Here is a 19541-nt window from a genome sequence, read left to right on the forward strand (position 1 = left end):
GGGCTAAAGTTTTGAGGGGAAACAGGCAGTCCCCAAATATTGCCGGGCCCCATCGGAATTCCTCTGTTCTTTGGGGAGTTGCTCCCTGGTGAGCATGGTCAGGCCCTGGCCTCCTTTCCTCCTCGCTGTGGCCACAGAGCTGAGGTGCCAGACTTGGTGGGTGAGATTCGGGTGCATCTTGAATTCAAATGAGACATCCCAGGAGAAGTGCTCGGTGCTGTTGATGGCAGAGGCATCCACACAGCCATGTTTGGGGCTTTCACGTGTGAGACAAAATAAAGGCAAAGCTTCTGCCTTCCGTGTCCTTTCCGTTCCCTCCCTCTCCTCTTGAACCGAAGCGGCAGGGACCAGGTTCTTCCTTGAAGAAATGGCAAGCCAGCGACCAGCCAGTAAATGTGCTCTGACTCCAGGCCTGCCATCTGACTGACTGGGATGGGGGGGCCACATGCACTTGAAACGGAGTCAGAAAAGTCTGGAAACCAGAAAAGAACAGTAGCTTCTTTTAATTTTCGTACATCCTTGGTTAGTCTTTGTCCTCATAATCTTACAGCATTAAAGAGTGTTGTCTTTTTTCACTCAACATTATGTCAGCACTTGAAAATGTTTTCATGGAGATACACTATTTCATCAAGTACATGGCCTCTATGATATAATTACCTTCTTGTTGGGTCCGACCTGTTGTAAATAATGCTGATGTTGCCTTCCTTCGGCTAACTCTCCCCTTACTGTCATTGTTCCCCAAGGGCAGATTCTCACAAGTGGAGGTATTTTTGACATTCACTTTAAGTACATATTGTGTCCCGTTTGCTTGTTACCAGTCATGCCAACATTTCCCTTTGGCGTGGTGCAGGGGGGTAGTGGTCGCTTTGCACTCTTGACAGGGTTGCTGTTATGTAAATGTTATTTTGCTGGTTTGCTAGGTGACAGTGGTGCCTTGCTTGCAATTTTGGTTTACATTTCTTTTACTATCAGTCAGGGTGAATTTTTTTCCCATCTGTTTGCTTATGATTTATATTTCATTTCTTTTTGAATTACAGCATTATTGAGATAGGATTCACATACCATACAAATCACCCATTTAAAGTACACAATTCAATACTTTTTAATATATTTAGAGTCATACAACCATCACCAATATTTAATTCCAGATCGGTTTTGTTGCCTCAAAAAGAAAACCTGTCCCACTAGCACTCACTCTTCATTTACCTCTGATCTCCCCTAGTCTGAACAGATTTGTGTATTCTCAACATTTCATACAAATAAAGCCACACATCATGGGTCTTTTATGACTGGCTCCTTCGGCATGTCCCAATGCTGCATTTCTTTCTACTGACAAATAATATGTGATTTTGTGGATATGCTGCATTGGGTATAATTATCCATTCATCATTTATCATTTATCATTTGGGTTGCTTCCACCTTTGGGCTCTTATAATAAGGTTTCAACAAACATTCATATACAAGATTCTGCGTGGACAATGCTTTCATTTTTCTCGGGTATATACCTAGGAGTGGAATTGCTGGCTCATATGGTAACTTTATGTTATATTCCGTTCTTGTCTGTGTATACTTTCTGTCCAGTTTTTGGATGAAGTCATTGACAATTTGAATAAAGTCTACATCATAAATATGTTAACTCTTTAATCATATTTGCTCTGAGTATTTTCTCAGTCACTAAATTTACATTTTTAAGTTGCTCATACATTTTAAATCTGTATATAGTTTAACCTGATGTTTTTTTTACATTTATTTCATTGTTTTAAAGCTGAAATATTGGGATAGACTCCCTCCAAGATTTAAAAAGTTTTCAATCCTTTTCCATATTTTCAAAACAACTTTTAGCTTCCAAAACTTCTTGGGATTTATTTTGTTGTGTGACACTAGATATGACTCTAAATGAATGTTTTTCTCAAATTTCACTACCACTTTAAGATGATCTCTGTTTTTTTACATTTGCTATCATATATTTTAAGTAATTTAATAAAATTTTAGATACAGTAGTAATTCCTGGCTTTCCTATTTTGTTTTGCTGATCTTATATTGTACCAGTATGACACCATTCAATAAGTACTTTTTTATGACTGGTTTCAACATCTGAAAGGATTGTAATTACATATCACTTGTATTTTTCAGAATATCCTTAGTTCATTTCTGATGATACTTCAAGGTGAATTTTAGAATAATTTTCTTGAGTTCTAAAAAAATCCTGTTGGGATTGTTTGGATTTTATGAACCTTATACATAATTCGGAGAATTTTTATATTTAGTCTTCACTCATCTATGACCACGATATCTCTTTCCATTTTGCAAGACCTTTTGTTTCACAGATTTTAATGGGTTTATTTTATTCCCAGGTTTTTCTATTTGTATTGCTTTATGAATAGGATCATTATTTTTTAAATTACATTTTCACATATAGCAATGCTTCTGATTTTTTAATTCACTTACACAAACATTTGTTGAGTCCCTTTTTTTTTTTTTTTTTTTTTTTTCAGAGAGAGAGCAAGAGCATGAGCAGGGGTGAGGGTGAGAGAGAGGGAGAGGCAGATTCCCTGCTGAGCAAGGAGCCCAATGCAGGACTGGATCCCAGCCCTGGGATCATGACCTGAGCTGAAGACAGACACTAACCGCCTGAGCCACCCAGGCACCCCTTTTGAGTGCTGTCTATGTTCTGTACTGTGCTTGATATCAGGGGCACTGGAATGAAAAAGCCACAGAGCCTGTCCTCAGGACACATATGATCTAACAAAGACCCAGGCCTATAACCAGTGTGGGCCATGCTTTGGTGATGAACACTCAGAGGACTCTGCAAGCCCACAGAAGTGTCTTGGTGGACCAGCCTGGTAGTTCAGGGATGGTTCCTGAAGGAGAGGACACCTGAGCTGAATTTTGAAGGCTGACAAGGGTAAAGACAGGAATATTAGCCACAATGCTGAATTCTACAAAAATAGAGTTGATTCTTTTCATTTTTCTAAGAGTATGACTATGTGGCAGAGGAATGATTTTTGTTATTATTCCTGCCTATTTCATGTTTTCCTTTTATCTCCCTATCTTCAGATTCTTTTCTTTTTAAAGAATTTACTTATTTGTTTGACAGAGATCACAATTAGTCAGAGAAGCAGGCAGAGAGAGAGGAGGTAGCAGGCTCCCCCCTGAGCAGAGAGCTCGATGCGGGGCTTGATTCCAGGACCCTGGGATCATGACCTGAGCCGAAGGCAGAGGCTGTAACCCACTGAGCCACCCAGGCGCCCCCCTATCTCCAGATTCTTTTTTCCAATCTCCAGATTTTCTAAAACCATGTTAAAAAATAAAAGTTTTTTTGTTCCTACTTGAAGGTAACTCTTTAATATATCCCCATTGAGGATTATTATTATTTTTGAAGATTTTATTTATTTATTTGCCAGAGAGAGAGAGAGTGAGCACAAACAGGCAGAGGAAGAAGCAGGCTTTCCAATGGGCAAGAAGCCTGATGCAGGACTCGATCCCAGCACTCTGGGATCATGACCCGAGCCAACATTTAACCAAGTGAGCCACTCAGGCGCCCCTCCATTAAGGATTATAATGTTTATATCTTCATTAAGTTTCCCACTTACAATTTGTAACAATCTTATCAGATATAATTATCCCCATTACACAGATGAGGACAGTGAAGGTCTGAGATTGAAGGAATTGTCCTAAGTCCACAAGTGGTGAGGGGTATCAGAACCTGACTTTGAACCTGGGTCTTGGGACCTAAAGTCTTTGCCCCTCTTGCTGTCGTGTTTCCTTAGTCACTGCATATATGCTTTTGCCAAAGCGGGCCGCGCATGTTAAGGATGCTTGTTGGCAGTCCTGTTGCAGGGAAGTGTTTATCCTCAGAACAAGTGGTGGCTTCGACACTGCCAAACAGTGCTCCTGCCCAGGCCCATGTGTTAGAGGTTCTTTGTGAAGAAGGGATGAAATCCAAGATGTTTAGGCTTAAGGCTAAACCCTGAGATAAGCTATTCTCTCTGCCTCCCCACTTGTATTTTCCCCGTTCTTCCCATTTATAACCTCATCCTGGCAGCTCTGACCTCTTGTCTTTTGGGCTTTGTTCTGCCAGCAAAGGCAGACTGATGGGACAAAGGGGAAGGAGCTGGACTGCAGAGTCAGGTGGACGTGAGTTTCAGCACTGACTCTAACCCTTGCTACCATGCAGTTTGGGGACTCACCCAGTGGAGCAAAGCTTTGCTTCCTCCTTTAGTGCAGCGAGGGGAGCAGTATAGGTCTCAGTGGCTTTTTGTGGGGGAATAAATGAGAGAGCCTATGTGCCTACATAGTGCCTAGTGCAGAGTAGGTTACTTTCTTACTGCTTTTTTTCCTGCGTTTCTGGTCAGTCTTGCAAATTCATTCATTCATTCATCATGTATTTCATTCATTTATTATGTATATTGAATGCTTACTCTGCACCAAACATCGCAGTAGACCTTGAACGTTATTAATAAGTGAAATAGATGTGGCCCTGACTTTGTGGATGTTTCAGCACCACAGAGGGAGACAGTCAGTAATCAAGTTAAAAAAAAATACACTGATAAATGCAGTGAAGGAATAGGTTGGGCTGCTGGGAGAGGGAATAATAGAGGTAGGCCTATGTGATGTTAGGTGGCCCTTCCACCTAAGAGAAGGCCCTTCCAACAGGGTGACAATCAAGGTGACACCTGAAGTATGAGAAAGATCACAGGGGCAGCATGACCCAGTTTGTGTTATAGAAAGTTATTCAGACCTCTTGTGGAAAGTGGGAAGGAAGAAAAGGAGCACGAAATGACATGGAGAGTTCATTTAGGAGACTATTGTGGAAATCTCACAAGAAGTGATTGTAGCTTCCGTGAAGGTAATTGTTATAGAAATGGATAGATACGGACATTTTGAGAAATCATTAGGAGGAACTTGGTAATAGATTAGAGAGTGGCAGGGTTTCAAACTTTACCTCCCTACCTCCCACCCAGGGTCTGATTTGGGCATCTGGGTGGATGATGTTATTTATTAAGATGGGATAACTAGAAAATTATGTTTTGGGGGTGACACTGGGCTTCTAGGAGCTTTACTCATGCTTAGAGTTTTCCTGGAAGTGGAATTTAAGTGGTTCTTGCCCCCAGAAGACATTCTAGGAGCTAGGAGGGAGAGGCCCAGAAAGGGCCCCTTGAAGATGAGCCCCATCCCTGAGGTCTAGGTATGTAGGCCCTTCCTAAAACTGAGGCTGGACCAGGAAAATCCAAGAATTTCTCCCTCCCACCACCAGCAATGTAACAAAGCACCAAGTAACAAGTAACTGTAGAATACTGCTGGGAAAGGGGCATGAATTTGGAGAGAAATCACCTCTAGTCCAAGCATACAGGGACTGCTGAAAATAGGATGGAGCAGAAACACTTAGAAAACCCCTCCAGAATCCCGGTCCCACAGTAAGCACAAGTCAGTAGCCCACTGCTTGAGGACTTTGAAGTCTGCAGTGTAGGGAGGTAATTTATAAAAACAGCAAAGCCCAGCCCAACTTCAACTACTGACTGGATTGACTCAGTCCCTTACATTTGTTGCCTTATAGATGAAAAGAGGTGCCCATTTTCAGGTATAAATATTATTTACCTCATCCTCATTCTCTACATACAATCTTAAACATTGTATTTAAAAGTATGAGATATACACAAGTGCACACACAAACTATTGCGAGGAGCAATAAACAAAATGAAACCCAGAAGTGCCCCAGGTGTTGGAGTTATCAGATAGGAGCTTAAAAATATTAATGAATAGTATGTTAGAGATGGGTGGCTCAGTGGGTTAAAGCCTTTGCCTTCAGCTCAGGTCATGATCCCAGGGTCCTGGGATTGAGCCCCACATTGGGCTCTCTGCTTAGTAGGGAGCCTGCTTTCTCCTCTCTTTCTCTGCCTACCTCTCTGCCTACTTATGATCTCTGTCTGTCAAATAAATAAAATATTTTTTTAAAAATAGTACATTAGAGGATATTGTGGAAAAAGTATACAACATACATAAAGAGATGCGAATTTCAGCAGAGATGGAAACTATAAAAATGTAAAACCGAAATGCTAGAAATGATAAAACATGATATAAGAGATGAAGAAACTTTTTTTGTTAAGATTTCGTATTTGGGGCACCTGGGTGGCACAGTCAGTTAAGTATCTCACTCCTGGTTTTGGCTCAGGTCAGGATCTCGTGGGTTCTGGGACTGATCCCCATGTTGGGCTCCAAGCTCAGCAGGAGGTCTATTTGAAGATTCTCTTCTGCCCCTTCCTCATTCTCACATGTGTGTGTGCTCGCTCTCTCTCAAATAAATAAATAAATCTTTTGAATAAAAGGTTTTATTTTTAAGTAATCTCTACCTCACCAACATGGGACTCAGACTTACAGCCCCAAGATCAAGAGTCATATGCTCTCCAGGAGCCCCAAGATAAATAAATTTTTTGATGGCTTATTAGAATGCTGGACATAGCTAAGGAAAAAATCTTTCAGTTGATTGTAGGTTAGTAGAGATGATTCAAATAGAAACACAAAAGGAAAAGAAAAAAAGAGTGGGGAAAACCAAAACAGCATCCAAGAAATACAGAAAAAAATATGTATTTGGTGTCCACAAAGGAGAGGAGAGAGAAGCTGAAACAGAAGAACTATTTGAAGAGAAAATGGCTGAGAGTTTTTCAAAATTATGAAACACAACAAACCACATATCCAAGAATCTCAGAGGACCCCAAGCAGGATAAACAGAAACCTACACTTAGATGTATTGTGGTTAAACTATTGAAAATCAAAGACAGAATCTTGAAGCCAGAGAAAATGAAATTTTAAATACAGAAGAATAAAAGCTAGTAGTTACAGCAGATTTGTCATTAGAAACCATGCAAGTTAGAAGATAAGAGAGATGGTTTTAAAGTGCTGGATGAAAAATTTCAAAACACCTTCAATGAAAGAAGACAAAAGACTTTGTTTTTTTTATAGGACAAACAAAAGTTGAAAGAATGCATTAGCAACAGACCTGCATAACAAGAAATGTTAAGGAAATTTCAAGCACAAGAAAATAAAGATATATACAATGAAATAAAGATCATCATCAGTGGTGACAACGAGCATACATATAAAAGACTTTTTCTTATTTTTAGTTTTTAAAAAATATAATTGACCACCTAAACCAGTAATAGTAAACATATTGTGGAATATACAATAGGAGTAAGATGTGTGACAACCAAAGCACAGAAGATGGGGGAAGAAATGTAAGTATATTTTTATAAAGCATTTATACTATATATGAATTGGTGTGATATTATTTGAACATAGACCATGATAAACTAAAGAGCTATATTATATACCTTTGGGCAGCTAAGAGATGGAGGATGGGGGCATGGGTGAATGGACAGGTAGACAAACATAATTAACGAGTCATTAGTGGAAATGAAATGGAATCATCAAAAAAGAAGAAAGAGAGAGGGGCACCTGGGTGGCTCATGGGTTAAAGCCTCTGCCTTCAGCTCAGGTCATGATCTCAAGGTCCTGGGATCGAACCCCACATTGGGCTCTCTGCTCAGCAGGGAGCCTGCTTCCCTCTCTCTCTCTGCCTGCCTCTCTGCCTACTTGTGATCTCTGTCAAAAAAAAAATATATATATATATATATTTATATATATATATATATGTATATATATTTTAAGCAGAATGAGAAAGAAAAAAAGAAACAACAGATGGGACAATTAAAAAAACAACAAGCAAGATGGTTCCAATCCTGTCAATGGTTACATTAAATGTAAATAGTCTGAACAATTAAAAGGAAGAGATTTTCAGATTAGATGAAAATGCAAGCCCTAATATATGCTATCTATAAGAAAACCATTTAAAATTAATATTTAAGTTGACAAAAAGTAAAATTATATACCATGTAAACCATAATCAAAACAAAGCTAGGGTGATTATTACATCAGAATGTAGAATTTAGAACAAGGAATATTTTCAAGCAATAAAGGGAGAAGGTACGCTAGAAAGGAGTCAATCAACAAGGCACTGCAATTCTAAAAGTGTATGTAGTTAATAATAGAGCTTCTAAATGTCTAAAACAAAATATATAGAAGAATTTATAGCATTAAATGTGTATTAGGAAAAATAATTCAAATCCATGGTCTAAATTTCCAATTTGAGAAACTAGAAAAAGAACAAATTAAAGCCAAAGCAAGCAAAAGGAAGGGAATAATAAAGATCAGAACAAAAATCAATGAAATAGAAAAGAGATAAACAGAGAAAATCAGTGAAACTAAAAATGGATTCTTTGAAAAGATCCATAAAATTTGTAAACTATTAACAAGATTGAAAAGAATAAAAGAAAAGACACAAATTACCAACACCCAAGATGAGGAGATGGTACCATAGATTCATAAACATTAAAAGGCTGCAAGGGAGGGCACCTGGGTGGCTCAGTGGGTTAAAGCCTCTGCCTTTAGCTGAGGTCATGATCTCAGGATCCTGGGATCAAGCCCCTCATCAGGCTCTCTGCTCAGCAAGGAGCCTGCTTCCTCCTCTTTCACTTTCTGCCTGCCTCTTTGCTACTTGTGATCTCTGTCTGTCAAGTAAATTAAAAAAAAAAATCTTCTAAAAAAAAAAAGACTGTGAGGGGAGGGGTGTCTGGCTGGCTCAGTTAGTGGAGCATGTGACTCTTGATTTTGGGGTTGTGAATTTGAGCCCCATGTTGGGTGTAGAGATTACTTAAAAAAATCTTTTTTTTTTTTTTTAAGATTTTATTTATTTGAGAGAGAGTGAGCATAGAAGTAGAAGCAGAAAGATGGACATGGGACTTGATCTCAGGACCCTGAGATCATGACCTGAGCCAAAGGCAGACACTTACCCGACTGAGCCACTCAGATGCCCTAAAAAATAAAATCTTTAAAAAAAAAAAAAGGTGGTAAGGGAAAATTGTGACCAACTTTATGCCAATAAATGTGATCACTTAAAAAAAAAGATTCCCTGAAAGACACAAACTACTGAAGTTCACTGAAGAAGGAATAGATAACCCAAATATTCTTGTGTCTATTAAATTTAATTTGTAGTTAAAAGCCTTTCCGTAAAGAAAACTACAGGTCAAGTTGACTTTATTGGTGAATTCTGCCGAACACTAAAGGAAGAAATGTCAGCAATGCTATAAAAACTTCCAGAATACAGAAGAGGAGGAAAACATTCCCTAACTCATTTTATGAGACTGATACCTCTTCTGAATATAGATGCAGATATTCTTAACAAAATATCAGCAAACCAAATCCAACAACATATAGAAAAGATTATATACCATGACTAAGCAAGATTTCATTTCAGGAATGCAAGCTGACTTAACATGTGAAAATCAATTAATGTAATGTGTCAGTAGAATAAAAGACAAAACCCATATTATAATGATATTTTCAGTAGAGGTAGAGAAAGCATTGACAAAATCCAGTACTGTTTCTCGTGATAGAAATAGAAGTTCACATCTTCAACCTGATAGAAGGCACCTATGAAGAACCTACATCTAACAACATATATAATAGTGAAAGACTGGGTATTTCGCCCCTAAGATCAGGAGCAAGACAAGGATGTCTGAGCTCTCTACTTCTTTCTAGTATTGTAGTAGAGGTTCTAACCAATGCAATTAGGCAAGATAAATAAATAAAAGACATGTAGGTTGAAAAGGGAGAAGTAAGACTATCTCTGTCTGCAGATGGCATGGTCTTGTATATTGACTATCCTAAGGAATTCACATTTACAGACCCAATTTTAACTAGTAAATGATTTCAGCAAGAATATAGAATACAAGGTCGGTATAAAAACTACACTTTTATTTCTCTACACTAACAACCAGAAAATGGAATTAAGAAAACAATTTCGTTTATAATAGCATCAAAAGATGAAAATACATGGGAATAATAAAAAGAAGTGCAAACCTTATACCCTGAAAACTACAAATCACTATTGAAAGAAATTAAAGAAAACTAAATAGTGGTAAGACATCTCACTTTTATGGAGCAAAAGACTTAATTTGTTAAAATATATCTGTATCTACATCTATACTCTCTCCATGCACCCACACACATATATACATATAATAAATACAAGATTCATTTTTAACTAAGACAAGTGCCCATACCTTTAATGACTCTGTGTAAAAAAACACATTTTTCTGAAGTTGAGTGATTACTTTGGTCACATTTTAGTTTCTCCTGTTAAATTTAATTAAAATTAAGTGTAATGGTTTCCATTTAAAACTGGCATATGAAACACAATCTCAGTTTTTGGAAAATGACTTTTACCTTTCTTTCCCTGATACGTATGTATAGAGATACCTGAATTATTGTTAAATAAATGTTACCTGGTTATTTCTGTGTGATGGAATTTTGAGATGATTTTTAATTTTCTTTCTGAACTGGCTTTGCTTTACAGTAATCACAGTATTTTTAAAAATTAAAAACTATTCTTGAAAGCAAATGAAGGCTAATTTTTTTTTTAAAGGTTTAAGTGTTGGGCCTCCAAGTGGAGATGACAAGGAAGCAGTTGAATGTATAAGTCTAGTGTTCAGAAGGAAAGTCTGTAGTAGAGAGGATAACTTTGGGAGCTGGCTTCAGAGATTTCTATGGGTGAGATCATCCTGAGAGAGACTTACAGGAGACTGTGCTCTTTGCATGTGCAGCTCTTGGAGGATGTGTTGGGGAGGAACCTGCAGTAAAGCCCAAAATGACAGTTCACATGGGGTATGAGGAACACCTACTGCTTAGCACTCGCAGAGCCAAGTGCTAAGTCGGGAAGGAGCCAGGCAGTTTTGATAAGATGCTGGGCTGTAGTTCAAATGCAAGGGTTGCTCACCTGGATTTCATCCCACAACATCTGTTCATTGTGCACTTTCTTTGCTGTTTCCTGAAGCTTAAAAGTTAGAGAACCAGCAATTGCTTCAACTCCACATGGAGAATACTTCTGAGACTTCTAGAGTGTCTGAGCTTTGGCTTACAGCTGGGTCTTTGAAGGGCTGCTGACTTTCAGCAGATGGGGACAACATGTTTGGAGAACACGTGTAGGGTTTTTAAATGGGCCGCAAGGAGCTTCTGTTTGATAAATGCTTTATTTCACTTGCCAGTATAAAGCGGGTAACCTCTAATAGTAGACATGTGTTTACACTTCTCTGTAACCCACTCGACTTGAAGGTCTTTCTCCTGATTTGTTGGCAGTCTTTCTTGTGGGGCTAAACATTTAGACCTTTACAAGCTCATCATCTGTTGACAAAAGATCAAGTTTTGGGAGAGAGAGAACTTAGTTTGTTTTTCTCCGAAGTCCCCTTGAGAGTCCATAGGCCTTGGCTTTGGACTAGAGAGCTCGCCCTCCCTGGGGAATTTCGGGGCCAGTGCCAGTCACGGCACTTCTCAGCTTAGCTTTCCTTGGGTTCATCAAGCTTACTTAGGGCTGGAGCCTTGGCCCACCTGTCTGTGACCTCACCCATTGGTGGACGATGACTCTTCCTGCCTGTTGCCAGGACCTGTTTCTTACTCCCCCTCTCCGGCCACATCCTGGCACCTAGCAGAGCCCCTCCGCCTCAGTGCTTCTGCTGGCACTGTGTACCCCTCAGCACCCTTCAGTCCTGAGCCCTCCGTGCCAGGAGAGCCGGGCACACCCCAGCTTTCCTAGTCTTCGCGCCCACCTCTGCACCAGTCCCCATGCACCGATGCTGGCGCGAGGAAACTGATCCATCAGGCCGTGCAGCGCGTTTAGAGATGTGGTTTGAAAGGATTAGGCTTGGATGTGGATCTGATTAGTTTTCCGATTTTCTCCCCTTCCAGGTAATACTTACCAATATTCAAAACAGAAGCCCTAAGCCTGGCCCTGCTCCCCACGATCAAGAACTAGGTTTTTTCCTAGAAACAGGACTTCAGAGAGCCCATGTCCTCTATTTCAAAAATGGGTAAGCCTTCTTCGTTTTTTAACTCAGGTTCCTAAAGGAGGAAAGTAGAAAGCCTCACCATGCTATCTCCGGTTTAGCTATTGTACCAGAGCAATTTTAAATATGAACTATGATTGGAAGGGTTTTTAAAAATCGTGAATGTAGGCTCTTTTGTGTCTTCTCCCCCAGCTCTCTCCCTTTGCCATGAGGTGTGAAGGTGGGAGAAGGGAGGAAGGAGGGCCCCTTCGTGAGTAGGAGTCATAGGTTGGAAGCACCAGCTGGGTGGGTGGGTCTCTGGGGAGTCAGCTTTAGGCCACACCCCCTCTCCTGGGCAGTGGAGGCCAAGGCCAACCCCTTTGGTTGGGGGAGGAGTCCGTGACCTGGAAATCCCCGCACCCAGGGTCATCTCCGGTTGGCTTCTCAGTTCAGAGAATTGGGTCTGCCAAACTCTAGCAGTTTTTAGGAAAGTGAGTGTGGCTCTGCTGTCACCCGGGCACACTTTCACCTTGAGCTGCTTTCGAGAAGGGTTTAGGAAAGTTTATCAACGCGACTGTGAGGGATAGCTCTCTGATACATTTGACGTTTGTTTTCCTTTCTGTGTTGCTTTTATGAGAAATGCGATGATTGTCTTCCAAATCTCTTCAGCTGTCCCTTGTTTTGACCTTGTGCTGCAGGATAGATGTGCATGAAGACCCACAGTAGGTATCTGGCTTCTCCATAGCTCCTCGTAGGCCTGTTCCCCTTCCTCTAGAAATAGTCCAGTAGTGCTTGGAACCACAGAGGGGACATGAGTCCCAGCCTTTGGATAAATGAACAGTGGAGTTGCTCCCTCTTCATTTTCAAGAGCATCAAACCTTGGGGCGTAGCTCGTGGAAGTGGCGTTTCTTCTGCCCAGTGGCTCAGAGACATGTGCAATCATTTCTCATTTGTTGCCGGTAAATGCTTTCCAAATCCAGTTAAATTGTTGGTTGGCTCCAAAGGCCATTGGTTCAGATCAACACGGCGTGTGAAGGTTCGCAGTAACACCCCAAGGTTTGGATTGGCCCGAGGCCTTGGTGGCCAAGAAGATGCTCTCGAGTTTGATCTCATCTGCTATGGATTGGGTTCATCTGAGCAATAGTGCATGTCCTCTAAGCTGAATTTTTAGTTCTATTTCCTATGGTGTTGTAAATAGAGGGGGAAGGGAGTGAAAGTGGAATTTTTTTTTTTTTTGAGTGATTTGTTTCTTCTCCCTATTGACAATAAATGGTTGTCATCACAGAGGAACCCCAACCCTGCTCTCTCTTCCTCTAACCTGTAAGTGTGCTTGTCTCCCATATGCAAGTCCAGAGACAGGAATGCATTCGCTTGGGGCTTTCAGGGTTGCCAAACCACTACTTCTATTGAAAATGCTTTGGATTTTAGGATTGGTGAAGGTGGGCTGGATAATTTATTTTCATCTGAAGCCTATTCATTGAAGAGGAAGAAGCTAGTCCCCTTGGGCTCTGACCTCCTGCCCTGAAATGTTGGCTGCTCCCTGGAATCCAACTAAAAAATATAATGATGACAGATTTGCCCTAGAAGACTGATTACATGCCGGGAATTGCTTAGCTGCTCATCTCTCTTTTTATTTTACCCAAGTTCAAGGAGATTCCCATTAACGTAGCCAAGGTGAAGGGACTGCTTAACTTTGAAGACTTTTCTCCTTTCTTGTCCTCTCACTCTTTTTATGGCTTCAAAGACCAGTGATAGGATTGGCCAACTTCTTTAGAGGGTTCTTGCTAGCTACCATGTCCTTAGCAGCTGGAATGAGAGATTACTTTGAGGTAGATGGAGGCGAAGGCCAGTTTGGGGACCACAGACTATGGATGAAAGGAGAGAAAGCAGCAGGAGCTTTTGGGCATGTCCAGTGCTTCCAGGCTGCCTGACTTAGAGCAGTGGATTTCTCAGGGCCCAAGAACCACGCCTGGGTCATTGTCAATGGACTTTCACAACTGGGATCTCTGTGGAGTAGGTGGGGACATCTGGAGGTAGCTGCTGTCCATAAGCACCAGTGGCTTCCCACATCCGGTCTTCTGATGTGTTTGCTTCCTTTTGTTTTCCTGCACTTTATTTTTTAAATTACTTTTATTTTTATTTATTTTTTTGGAGAGAGAGAGAGAGCACATGCGTAGCAGGAAGTGGGAGAGGGTGAGGGAGAGAGAATCTTAAGTGGACTCCATGTCCAGCACAGAGCCCGACATGGGGCTTGATCTTACAACCCTGAAATAATGACCTGAGCCAAAACCAAGAGTCGGACACTTAACAGACGGAGCCACCCAGGTGCCCTCTGCACTTTAGAAATCTGCATCTGGAAGGGTATCATGGACAGCATTTGATTTGCAAGGATTAAGGAAATGGGCTATAGAAGAGCTTTGCAATAAGAGATGGGAATTGATAAAGCCCATCTTTGTCTTTAGAAATGTATTTCGGTATCTTCAGCTTCGTAGTTGTCATCCCAGAGTACTTATTGAGTTTGAGTAATTAATCTGATTCTTTTATAGTCCTCCCATCTTTCCCAAGAGTACATGCCAAACCAGTGAATTCGGGTCTCCTTCAGAAAGCACCCGAGTCCCAGACCAAGGCTCTTCCTTCACCGTCCTTGATCTCCACAGCTTCGGCTCTCTCCCGGGCACTGGTGCCCTGCGAGGCTGGCGCCATGACTAGTGTTGTCCCCGTGTGCCCATGGTGACCTGGCTGCTAGGATCTGCCATCCGTCCTCCTGGCACTGCTTCACTCAGGGGAAAGGCTGTGTGTGCAGAGGCCGGGTCCGACGCTCCGACAGTGAGTGGTCTCTCGTCACCCTGCCTCGCCAAGGCACTGGACCCAAGGATGAAACCTTGCCAGGGGTGGTTCCCAGCCTGTGCTGTCGATTGGGGTTTTCTCCTCCCACTTTTCCTTGCAGCTTTTCCAGCACACGCCTCAGATCGTGTTTCCTTCTCTCTCCTCCCCTTTTCCTCTTCCCCCACATCCCCTGTAGCCTCTTTCCTCCCGGAGGCACAGAATACCTGGTGCCATCTGAGCCCCACTGAGCCACTTCTGTTTCGGGTCTAGTTCTCCTGTCCCTCTGGGTAGCAGGAATAAGCCTGGGAGGGATGAAAAAACCCCTCTTGCTCAGCTCTGCCAAGGGGAAATGAGAATGCATTAGCCTCAGAGGGTTGGGACACAAGCTCCAAGCGTTTCTGGAGTGGCCTTGCCCAGGCAGGCACTCAGAGGAAGAGCAGCAATTTGGAACCAGTCCTTCTCCTCACTGGGTCTCAATTTCTTTATCTGTAAAATGGGTCTAGCCCCCCCCACCCCCAACCACCAAGAGCTGAGGTGAGACACAAGTAAGACAACATGTGTGGAAGCACTTTGCAAGTCATCAGGCAGGTAGTGGGCGCCCAGCTGTCGTTTCCAGGGATGCAGATGCCTGGCCAACTTTCCAGCAGGATGGTACTAGGTGAAGGTTGGCCTCCAGTGGAAGTGGGAGTTTGCAAAGCACTCATTTGATTGCCGAACCTCCATGACACTTTTTTTTTTTTAAAGATTTTTTTTATTTTTATTTATTTGACAGAACACAAGTAGGCAGAGAGGCAGGCAGAGAGAGAGGAGGAAGTAGGCTCCCTGCTGAGCAGAGAGCCCGATGCGGGACTCGACCCCAGGACCCTGAGATCATGACCTGAGCCGAAGGCAGCGGCTTAACCCACTGAGCCACCCAGGCGCCCTCCATGACACATTTTTAAGGGAAGGTCATTTATTTTCAACTGCTGGTTTAGATGAGCTCAGCTCAAGATGTGTCCTGGTTGAGTGGCCTAGTGCTAATGACTGAAGACCTTGTCGGTGCGCCAGTGAAAGGAGGTGGGGTGACTGGTCTCATGGGGTAGTCAGGGGTGTCTGCTAGGCAGCACAGCTAGTGCCCAGAGATGGCTTCAGCCTGGGGGTCCCCATAGCCTTGTTGTTTGGGGTGTTAAGATTTTTAAAATTTTATTTTTAAATAATCTCTACACCCAGTGTGGGGCTTGAACTCACAACCCTGAGATCAAGAATCACATACTCCCCACTGAGTGAGCCAGGAATCCTCCTACCCTCAGCCTTCGAAGGGAAAGAGAAATGATACTCCTCACTGGAGTCCTTATGGCCAGAATTTCCAGGAAGCTTGGGTTTGGGGTGCCAGTTATGGTCTGCGTGCTGGTTTAGGAATATTTGCCCAACTCTTATCAACAAAGGGTGGCAAAGGACATTTCAAGTATCTTTGCTTCTTGTCAGCCCTGTCAGATGCACTGACTGGGCAAAATGCATGGCATCTGGTGTTTTCCTTGGCTCTGAATTGGTTTTAATTCAGGGAGGATGCGGATACATTAAAACCAAAAGGCCAATGCCCCGCACCTCCTGGGAGATATGCTCGTGGGTCGTACGCTTTGCTGGGGTACATCACGGAGTTCTGCCCAGGAGACCCTGACCTGGAGAAGGTGGGAAGTCAGGGGGTACCATGAGACTCGGGTTGCCCTACCATGCTTGGTGCCAGGCCGGGGAATAAAGTCATGTAGAGGGGAGTTTGGGGAGTTTTGTTATAGTCAATCCAACAGACTGCTGATCACCACTGTGCACTGGCTTTAAAAATCCCCAGACTTCCTCGGTAATTTTGTTGACCTTTGTGACTCTTCAGCTCTGCTTAATGTGGCCTAGAATTAGCAGGCCGAAAAAGGGGCCGTGGGGCCTGCAGTGTCCCAGTGGCTGCCGAGGAGGGCGCTTCCTGTGTTTCCGTCCCAGAGAGTAGCTGCAGCAGCCAGCCCGCATGGCCATGGGGCGGGGGCCGGCCAGGAAGCGAGGGGGGGGGGGGCCGTGGTGGCTCCCCAAGCTCCAGAGCAGCTTCGAGTTGGCCTGTGCATTCTAGCATTCTGGCTGTCTTCTCTCCCGCAGTGGTAAGAAGTGTTCACTTTTTAATCTGCACGTGACTTTTTATAGCCTAAATCAAATGCAGCGAATAGAGAATTCAGATGTTTCCGGGAAGCATTTAATATGTATCAGCTTTCTGTCTGTGAACAGTCTTTGAGAGAAATTCAGATATTAGAAGGAAATGGGCCTGCATTTTAGGAGATAGTCGGAGAGAAGGAAGGGTTTAGATGTACATGTAGGTAATGTTCTGTTGTATAAAGGAGTAAACTATGGGAGATCACTTTAAACATTTTTTAATTTTTCTCTTCTTTTATTTATTTTTTTTTAAAAGATTTTATTTATTGGGACGCCTGGGTGGCTCAGTTGGTTAAGCAGCTGCCTTCGGCTCAGGTCATGATCCCAGGGTCCTGGGATCGAGTCCCACATCGGGTTCCTTGCTCGGCAGGGAGCCTGCTTCTCCCTCTGCCTCTGCCTGCCTCTCTGTCTGCCTGTGCTTGCTCGTTCTCTCTCCCTCTGTCTCTGACAAATAAATAAATAAAATCTTTAAAAAAAAAAAAAGATTTTATTTATTTATTTGACAGAGAGAGATCACAAGTAGGCAGAGAGGCAGGCAGAGAGAGAGAGAGGAGGAAACAGGCTCCCTGCTGAGCAGAGAGCCCGATGCGGGACTCGATCCCAGGATCCTGAGATCATGACCTGAGCCGAAGGCAGCAGCTTAACCCACTGAGCCACCCAGGCGCCCCGGGAGATCACTTTAACTGACCGAAGTGAGCTCGAGTTTCTAGGCCCATTCCCTAATTCTTCATTCAGGAAGGTCATTTGTTCATCACGTAAGGAGGATGACTTGCCTGCGTGTTAGGTACTGGACCCTGTCCTAGGCAGCAGCAAGGAGGAGGAGCAAAGTCCCTGCCTTGCTACAACGCACAGCCCCATGGGGAATTAAGGGTGCAAACGAGCAGTTTCAGGATAGTTTGTGTGTGCTGACTAGGCGAGTTCAGCTTGCCACAAAAGCAAATAAGGAAGCTGCCGTATGGACACAGCTGCACCATCTGGAAAGGGCAGCGAAGCTGGAATAAAGCTTCAGTGAAGGGCGCTCATCCTGTCCATGCGAATTGATTGGGGAAGCCAGGGCCCCCTCCCAGACAGTGGTTATATGAGTGCAGTTAGAGCCCTACTCAGCATTGTGTATATCCTGCAGGGTATGAGGAGACCAGTCTGGCTGGAGTGAGGGTTTCTGTAGAGATCTGTGGATTTTATATAAACCTCTCAGCAGAGCACCTGGCACACGGTGGGTTTGACCAGTCACTGGACAAGTATTTATTGAATTCCCCGATGTGGCCGGTACTGTGCCTGGTGCTACGTTGGCAAATAGAAGAGATGACATGGTCCAGGCTTTCAGGGAGGATGCCGTCTACTGAGGGAGACAGACAATCAGCCAGGAAACTGACGATACTATTACAAATTAGAATGCGTGCCACGGAATGAATGGATACAGGGCGTGTGGTTCACAGAGGGCACCTGCTTAGGTAGGTGGTCAGGCTGGGCCGCCTGAGCAGGCGACCCAGAGCCCTGGACATGACGGTGAGCAGGAGGTAACCCTGCTGAGAGCAGGAGAAAGAGGATTCCAAGTGGAGGGTCCAGCATGTGCAAGCTCCTGACCCAGGAAAGAGTTTGATGTGCTTCGGAATCTGAAAGGGGTCCAGGGTGGTAGAACCCATTGCGAGCGGGGAGAGAGGCACGACTGGGTGTGGAAGACTCTGGTCAACCTCGCTCCCTGTGCTGAGCACGTCCCGTGAATCATCTCACCATCGAGGAGAAGTTCCAGAATTGTTGAGCTGGTGGTGGGGTACAGAATCTGTCAGAGCACGTTTGTTTCGATCACTGCCCTTTCTAGATGAGTAGTCTAAGATCCAGAAAATCACATGCAGTATTGTTTCATAAATGTTTATTGAGAACCTTTACTAGGTTACTTATTAGAGCCAAACACTGTTCTAAGAGAACAAGTGAGACCCAGTCACTGCCCCCTGTAGAGTTTACATTTTGGTTGGGAAAACAGTCAGTAAATAAGGCCACATAGCTGATTGGTGGCAGAGCTGGGACCTGCACCTCCTCCTTATGACTCCCAGTCCCATTTCTCACCACTTGGACCACATGGACCACACCCAGGTTGTACCCTGTTCTTGAAAGTGGAGCACTGAGCCTCAGAACTGGAATGAATACACTGCACTTAGAAAACCGGGACTTTTAAAAGCCAGTCTAGATATAATTATTTATGTAACCAAAGCATCAGCCAAATCTTCTCTGTTTAAATGTAGACTAGGTCTGGCTAATCCCTTCAGAACTGTTAGTATGGAAACAAAGAAATCTTTGTCAATTTTAATTATGAAACTCCAAGGCCAATTCATCAGTGATGAATTACGGGGCATGAATTCTAGGGAACAGGTAATTGCTTTCAGGGTACTAACAATGTGTTAGAGTTCTGGGTCGTCTGCAAGCTCTGTGAGCACAGGGTGGGTCATTCCAGGCTTCCAGAGTGCTGAGGTGGGGGCCGGTGAAGGGAGAGGGACCAGTAAACTAACTAGCAGTTATCCCATCTTATAAAGGCCTTTCCCCACATGGTTTTGACCAGCCATACACTGCCTCCTTTAGCCACCATTTCAAATTGGAATTCTCTGGAACGTGAACTGATACAGGAGTTTATTTTAGTTCTTCACCAGAGATTTGTCTCGGGTGGTGATTTTCTCTTTT

At 43.1% G+C, this 19541-nt stretch overlaps 1 protein-coding gene across 5 annotated transcripts in view; it reads left to right on the plus strand.

The window, feature by feature from the left end:
* Positions 1 to 19541, plus strand: part of TTC7B (tetratricopeptide repeat domain 7B) — a 246124-nt gene that overhangs the window by 68353 nt on the left and 158230 nt on the right. For 3 of the 5 annotated variants that reach the window (XM_059373525.1, XM_059373527.1, XM_059373529.1), the window contains 2 exons: positions 11797 to 11918; positions 12572 to 12595. In XM_059373525.1, coding sequence (XP_059229508.1) covers positions 11797 to 11918; positions 12572 to 12595 — 146 coding nt within the window. The remainder of the gene's footprint in view (positions 1 to 11796; positions 11919 to 12571; positions 12596 to 19541) is intronic. The other 2 variants (XM_059373526.1, XM_059373528.1) reach the window with 1 other exon arrangement.

This window comes from Mustela nigripes, chromosome 13 (genome assembly GCF_022355385.1).
Source record: "Mustela nigripes isolate SB6536 chromosome 13, MUSNIG.SB6536, whole genome shotgun sequence".
Classification (NCBI taxonomy): domain Eukaryota; kingdom Metazoa; phylum Chordata; class Mammalia; order Carnivora; family Mustelidae; genus Mustela; species Mustela nigripes.